The sequence below is a fragment of the Trifolium pratense genome, linkage group LG7, assembly GCF_020283565.1.
Source record: "Trifolium pratense cultivar HEN17-A07 linkage group LG7, ARS_RC_1.1, whole genome shotgun sequence".
In the NCBI taxonomy this organism is placed as follows: domain Eukaryota; kingdom Viridiplantae; phylum Streptophyta; class Magnoliopsida; order Fabales; family Fabaceae; genus Trifolium; species Trifolium pratense.
In genome coordinates, this window is record NC_060065.1 from 46,070,347 (window position 1) to 46,077,885 (window position 7,539).

At 30.4% G+C, this 7,539-nt stretch overlaps 1 protein-coding gene across 1 annotated transcript; it reads right to left on the bottom strand.

Moving 5' to 3' along the window:
• Positions 1–6,324: 6,324 nt before the first annotated feature.
• Positions 6,325–6,937, bottom strand: LOC123896513 (peroxidase-like; the record flags this gene model as incomplete). Its single annotated transcript, XM_045946889.1, has 1 exon — positions 6,325–6,937. A coding segment is annotated over one exon (414 nt), but the record flags the coding sequence as incomplete, so codon positions are not given.
• Between the last annotated feature and the right edge of the window lie 602 nt (positions 6,938–7,539).

The following is a 7,539-nucleotide window of genomic DNA, read 5'->3' on the forward strand; positions in this document are numbered from 1 at the left end:
ATTATTTTTTATATTTTATTATTTGAAAGAATTTAATTTTTGAATTATTTTTGTCTATTAATGTGTCTATTCAACAAAATTTTAGGATACACCCAGTTCTTTTTTTATAGTTATTTTCCTAATTTTCAAATTTGTCTGCTCAATATGTGTTTTTAATTTATAGTTTCTTTTAAAAAATTGGGATTATTCCGGGGAGAGAATTTTTTTGAGATAAAGATGAATATGATGGTTACCCATTAATTAGAGTAGTTGAATTATTACTCTCAATAATTGAAGATCTTTCAAAAGAAAAAAATTCGAAGATAGTGAAACATTAACAAAAAGGGGACAAAAGGAATAGAGTGTGTGAATATTTTAGGGACACACGCTACAATATATTTCCAAAAATAAGTACCGTAATGAATGGTATATTTCTTTAAAGGAAAATGCTAAACAGTGTCCCGAGGCACTAGTTAAGAATATAAATATAGAAATTTTATCTCGTAAATTGTGCATTCAATGTTTTAATGATGTGAAAAGTTATTCTCTCTCATCATTAACTTTATCATTTGTTTCCTTTTTTAATATGCTTAACTAGTGCCCTAGGGACACTGTTTAGCATGACCCTTCTTTAAATGGTCATATGCTAATATGTCTTTCAAACACTTGTCAAATATATATTTTTTTATAGAAATTAAAGTAGTTTTTATTAATTTTGTAGTACTTTTTTAATAATATAAAATATTGGTATATAAAAAGGAAATAAAAAATGGGAAAACTACATCTATAGCATATTAAAAAAAAAATTAAAGTATAAAATATAATTTTTTACATTTTTAATATATTGAATACAAAGTTTCAAAATGAAAATTTCTTATTAATATAAATTTAATAAATGTCAATCAATCGTTAGATAATTCAATGTTAATTAACGCTAAACATGTCAAGAAAGATCACGGTTCGAATTTCCATAATTACAATCGAGAGGGGTTGAAACCACTTGATTTAAAACTGACTAGAATTAAATTATGCGATTAAGTTGGCATATTGATAATAAAAATAGGGTCATGCTAAACAGTGTCCCTGGGGCACTTGTTAAGCATACCTAAAAAGGAAATAAAATATAAACTTTATATTGAAACGACAACTTTTTGTACTTTTGAGGCATCGAACGCATGTAGTTCGAGACATAATTTCTATTTTAACATGCTTAATCAGTACCCCGGAGAACTCTTTATCATTTTCCATAAAAATAAATAAAAAAAATTGACAAGTGACTTAGACACGTTTAGCATTACCCTTCTTTAAAATGACATTAACTAATGAATTGTTAGCTAACAGTCAAAGAACACACACACCTGTTCAAGATCTGTCATGTGCAATTCTGCATTTTATTCCATTATGGCTCGCGGTTCGACATGAATGTTTGAACGTGAACTAAAGATTAGTGCTATATTAATTTATTTTTGTCCACCAAAAACTATAGTTTAGTTGAATATAAGTATTAGTTTAGTGAAAAAGATTTGAGCTTATCACTACACAAGAAAAAGATTACTATAACTGTTGGAACAAATAGCACAATATTATGTGAATTGAAAATAAAATATTGAGTCCCATATCGGATACTAGAACATATTAGTATGTATTATATACTAATGTCTATTTTGAGAATAAAAATAATTAGAGTAGACTTATGTTGTCAATAAGAGTAGTAGATATTTAGAGCATGTGTTGCTTAATATTCGGCCACATCACCTTTTACTGAGTCATGAGCATGATCTCAATCTTATAGGAAACTAGTGGGTGGCAGTTTTACTTCCTATTATTAAGGACGTGTTATCATTAAAGAAGCAAATGTTATTTTTTTTTAATTACAAAAGTGTTAAATCTTTATGAAAAAAAAATAGGATAGAAGGGTTAAGCCTAATTCATAATTAGTAAGGAGTAAGTCTTATGACGGCAGCAACAATGAACTCCACGTTCCCAAAATCACCAAAATATGCAAATCCTTTTTCTACTTCAAGCTTCACGTGATATCAAGGGGGAGGCCTTCATTGTCTTGAAAAGGACTTGCTTATAGAAACCTTCTCTCAGGTTAGTTAATCTCATGTTAAAGTCATGGTTGGTGGTGATGTAAGTATCTTCATGAGTAACTTGTTTGTTACTTTCTCTCAGTGCTCAATTGTTTTAATGATTCGACTGATCTAGGTTATACTACACACATATTATTGTTACAAAAATCTAGTTGCAGTGAGTTTGTTTTGATTAACACAAAACATTTTTAAAGTGAAAGTATCATTTAAAGTTAGAATGAATAAACCAGACTCATTACATGATTTTTTTTCTTGGTTATTCACACTATAAAGATTTATGTTAGACCGAATGTTTAGAATATATTGTTGTGTATTCTGTGTGATGTGAGATACTAATATTAATATTAGTATTATTATTATGTTATAAGAGTGATCATAGTATCACAGTTCCTTCAAATTTAAGAATGGTCATTGCACCATATTCCCTTTGATTTGAATGGTCTTAGTACCATATTAGAATGATCATAGCACCATATTAGACTGGACTTAAAATCATAGCGCAATGGTTTTAGTATCATATTTGAGGGTGTAATTCTTGCCCGATATCTACAGTGCAGTATTTATCGGTATCAGTAGAGAACTGGGCTGTTTTATCCTGGAGACTTCGTGGTTGATCGTCTGCCTTGCACAATTTTGGGCAGTGCCGCGAAACGTCTTAAAGAAAGCGTATTCACCCGCGACTCAGTCCAGTAATCTCTTCGGTGGCTGAAAAATTATTTTTAACGATTTTGAACCTCGGAAACAACAATAACTTTTTTTTTCTTCTTTAATAGCACTTTTAAACGCTATTAAAGCCGACGCTATAATAAGTCTAATGTCAATTACAACATTTTTAAGACGTTATTCTATGTTCTATCTTTAATAGCGCTTTGTACACTAAACCGTTGTGTTGGTTTAGAGTGCAATTTAACTCCTATAAATATAAATTAATGTATTAAGTTACTCTTTCTAGTCTTTTTTATAAGAAACACTTAGGGCAAAAAATTTGGTCATTTTTATAAGAAACTTTGACCAATTTTCAAATGTTTTAAATGTTCAATTTCACTTATGCTCATTTATTATGAGAGAAAATTTTAAAATAAGTAAGTTAGTTGAATAAAGAGTAATTAAATAAGGGTATATATGAAATAAATTTAAAATTATAAGAGTATTAAATGAAAATAACTATGTTAAATGTGCTTCGTTAATTATGCGATTTTTTGAAATTGTTCCTTATAAAAAAGACGAAACGAGTATCTCTTTTCTTAGAATTTTCAACCACCATTGCATGATAAAAGTACTACCACAAAACAACCTAGATTCTAAGCAGCTGTATCATCACAGAAAATATTCACGCAATCCATTATTATAAACTGGGAAGGAATTTAAAGTATAACAATATATATGAAGTAACAAAAATCCAAACTCACTTTCAACAACAGAAAAATCTAAAATGTAAAAGTCATCAACAAAAAAATAAAATAAATGGGGATAAAATGGATATAAGAAAACGAAAAATATTTACCTCCTTCAAGTCTTCAACAATGGTAACAATCATTCAATTTGAGATTTAAGGTTTAACGAGTTTTGGGGAATGATGGAGAGAAGAGCGTTTAACAGTTGATGGTGAACAATGGAGGGCTCAATAAAGAGAGGAATGATGATGAAGAGTGACTAAAGAGAGGAACAATGGAGACGGCGAGTTCGTCGGAACATTGAAGTGAAGAGAGGAACAATGGAGATGGCAAGTTTGTCGAAACGGTGAAGTGTGACGAGGGTATTTCCAGGTTTCAATTTTCTGGGTTCGTCGGTACAGTGGTTCATCGGAACGATCGTGTGAGAAGACTGTGGTTTTGGGTTTCTCACGGCACTTAGGCGCAACCCCATAAAGAACTCTATATTATAAGTATATTAAGTTGTGCCTTCACTAACAACAATTGTTGTTAGTGTATAGTGGTAAACACTTGGTCCTACAAGTGGTATTAGAGCAAGGTCATGGGTTCGAATCACCCAGTTAACACTGGGGGGGAGATTGTTGGAATTAATCCATCGTCATCCTTAGGATTCGACTGGCTTAACATCTCAACTCATGACATTTAGGCGCAGTCCCTTAAAGAACTCTATATTATAAGTATATTAAGTTGCGCCTTCACTAACAACAATTGCTTTTGGTGTAGTGATAAGCGCTTGGTCCTACAAAAGTACCACAAAGCGTTTTGGTTCCGTTTTCAAGCGCCAACCCCACTTGCCTAATAAAGCTAAATTAAATAGTTTTAATTCTGAATCCCCAGCCCACCCGATTCTTTTGGTTTACAAATGTACTCCCCCATTTTATCCAATGTATTTTCTCGATTTCTCACTCCCTTCTCAAATGAATTTTTTAAATAAGGATTCAATTAAAGAAATAATACATGATGGCATTTTGAAGAAATAAAGATAATAAATTGGAATGGCGCGCATTTGAGAAACAAGTGTTGAGAAAATAGTATGGAAACATCTACTATAAATATAAGAAAGAAAGATGATACCAAAAAATCGATTTTGCCCTTTAGGCACTTTTTTTTTCATTTTTTTTCCTCCTTCATTTAAGGGCATATTTGGAATATTTGGCCTAAAATTCTCTAATTCATTCTAACACACTTTTTTGAGTCTTGACTTATTTGCCCTTCACTTACACTAACAATTTTTTGGTTCAAGGGCAAGACTTTGTGCAATCTTGGAATTTCACATGATATCTACACACTGTCCAAAGCACTTTAATTTGAATTTTAACTCAAATCTCTCTCTCTTTATCAAAGAAAAAAAAACTCAAATCTGTCTTGCATCTCTCTTTACAGTAAACATCTCTCTCTTTCTTCTCATTCTTCTCACTTCTCATTCTTCATCTCTTGCATCGCTAGATTTGTTATGGAGAAAGAAAACATAGATGCGGGAGACGGTAAAAAGAAGATCCATGATAGAACCGGTTACGTTTTCACATTTTTTTTGTTTGTTTTTTGATAAAACTAAGTTTGTTTGTTGTTTCAATTTTTTCGTTCATTATTTTGTGTTGAAGAAATCAAAGCTTTGTTCTACATGAGAGAAAGAAGAAGATCCATCAAAGTAGAAGAAGAACTACATGGGTATTTGATTTTCTCTACAATCATCTTCATTATTCTTCCTTCTAGGTATTTGATTTTTCTTTCTTTGTTATTTTCAATTTTGAATCAGAATTTAGAAAAGAGTTATCAAACCTGAATTTAGTTGTTGTTGTTGTTGTTCTTTATTTATTTTATTTTTCTGTTTTGTTTATTTGTTTTACTCATCACTTTCATTTTCTATATACACATGCACCATGTGTTTGATTAAATGTTGTTGTGGCTTCCCATCAACATTAGAAGCTATGGTGCAAAAAGGAGATGATTTTATTTTACCATTTTCATTGTATATTTACCTAACCATTCATTCTATCTTTGGAAAAAAATCTGCGAATACTAGGTAAGGTTTCTTTCTCTCCCTTTCATTCATTCTTCTTTCCTTTGTCATTTTAATTTTACTTTGATTAAATTATAAATTTATTAACTTTTTCAGTAGTTTAAGTTTATTAATTTATATAAGTTTTTTCACATATATAAATGTATTATTATAAACTAGAATTGAAATATGATGACATATATAGTCAAAATATGACTTTTTATTATAAGATTAAAATTTCTCACATGATGTGAGTTGTTGCGGTTAAAGTCTCACTCTAAAACATTTTTGCAGTAGCTACTTCTCCTCTCTCCTACAACAGGAAGAAACAAAACTGGTAACATCACACTCCTTCTTGCTTAAAAAAAAAACACATTGCACTCTTTCTCCTTCATGTTTAACGATAAAGAAATTAACAATTTTAACTATTAATTTTTTTTTAAATGATCATATTTATCAGTAAAGCAACAATATTTTGAATTTTTGTTACATTGATACACTTTTTAATAAACTAATTAAATTGATTGTTGTGTTAATTAATTATAACACAACAATTTAAATCAACTAATTCTTTCTGTTTATAAAATTAATTTCGTTGAAACCAACTTCTTAATGCGCCGAAAACGCCTTACGACCTAACGTCTCGACGCGTTATAACGCGCCGAAGGCGCGTCCCGTGCATACGCACGGGTATGTACCTAGTAAACTTAGAAAAGTAACACGATGCAAGATTTGCCTTTAAAAAAAAAAAACAATGCAAGATGATTTGAATCCAACATAAAAAAGTACCACTTTCATGTATTTTGTGGAACTACGAATATTAATATTATCAAAATAATTTTTTATTTTTTTTAAAAAAAAACCTCAACATTAGTGTCTAAGATCAAGTAAACCTTTTATAACCTTTTTTTTACTAAGTCAACCTTTTCAAGTTTGACCCTCTATAATTAATCAATTTCTCATAAACCTTTAACACAATATTTATTTAATTGCTAATAAGCCCTCCAACTCATGAAAAATTAATTCACAAGTCTACAATTCTTTCTTATCTCCCCATTTGTCCCGGTGAGAGGACTAATTCTACTCATCTTCACCATAGCAGCAGCAAAGTCTCTTCTAAAAGCAATACTATTTCTACTATAAGTCCTAACCAAAGAAACTTGAGAACCAACACCATTGAAAAGAACTTGATCAGAATGTAAAAGTCCTTTATTAGCAATAAGGTCATTATAGTAATTGTTGTCAAATGTAGTTGGAGTAAGAGAATCAAGAGGTGCTAAATTAATGTCACCACCAGAAACAGGACAATTTGTTTTTCTTGAAGTTGCAAAGTTTGTGTCAATGTTGGTTTCATTGTAAATTCGAGTTCGGAAAAATTGACATTCTGCTTGGCCTATTGTGTGTGCACCAGAAAGGACAGTTAGGTCATTGATGAAAATTTAGCAAGTGTACTAAATAGCCGTCAAGTAGTATAATAAAATCGTTCTCTCCGCAGGGATTGTTGTAAATCAATTGTAAATTGAAAACATACTCATGTAAATTGACATAAATTGTAAAAAGGGGGTTCTTGTTTGGTTTCAAGTTTAAATTTTAAAACTTTAGAATTTCTTTGGTGTTTAGATTGATGTAAGAAAAGCGATTGGTCCTTTTTGGGTCATCTAATTACTATTTCTCTTGGTAACGCCATGTATGATAACGAATTATTCAAATTAGTTTCATGATTAGATTAAATCAAAAATGATTATGCCCAATGTCTTGGTAACATAATCCTCTCCCTTGATCATCGATTCCTAATGTCTTAGGTAATCTATGATCAATTGAGGTTTACAACCTTTAATCTTTTAATCTCAATTAACAATCCAAAATTTCTTAAGTGAAAATTAATTGATCAATCGTTCCTAGATCGATGAGTTATTCCTATCGTCATAGTAAAACAAATCATTGCAATCATCATATAAGTCGCGAATTCATACAAAGCATTAAGCACAAAGAACAATCAATAGAAACTAACTTCGTAATTCATTAATCATATCAT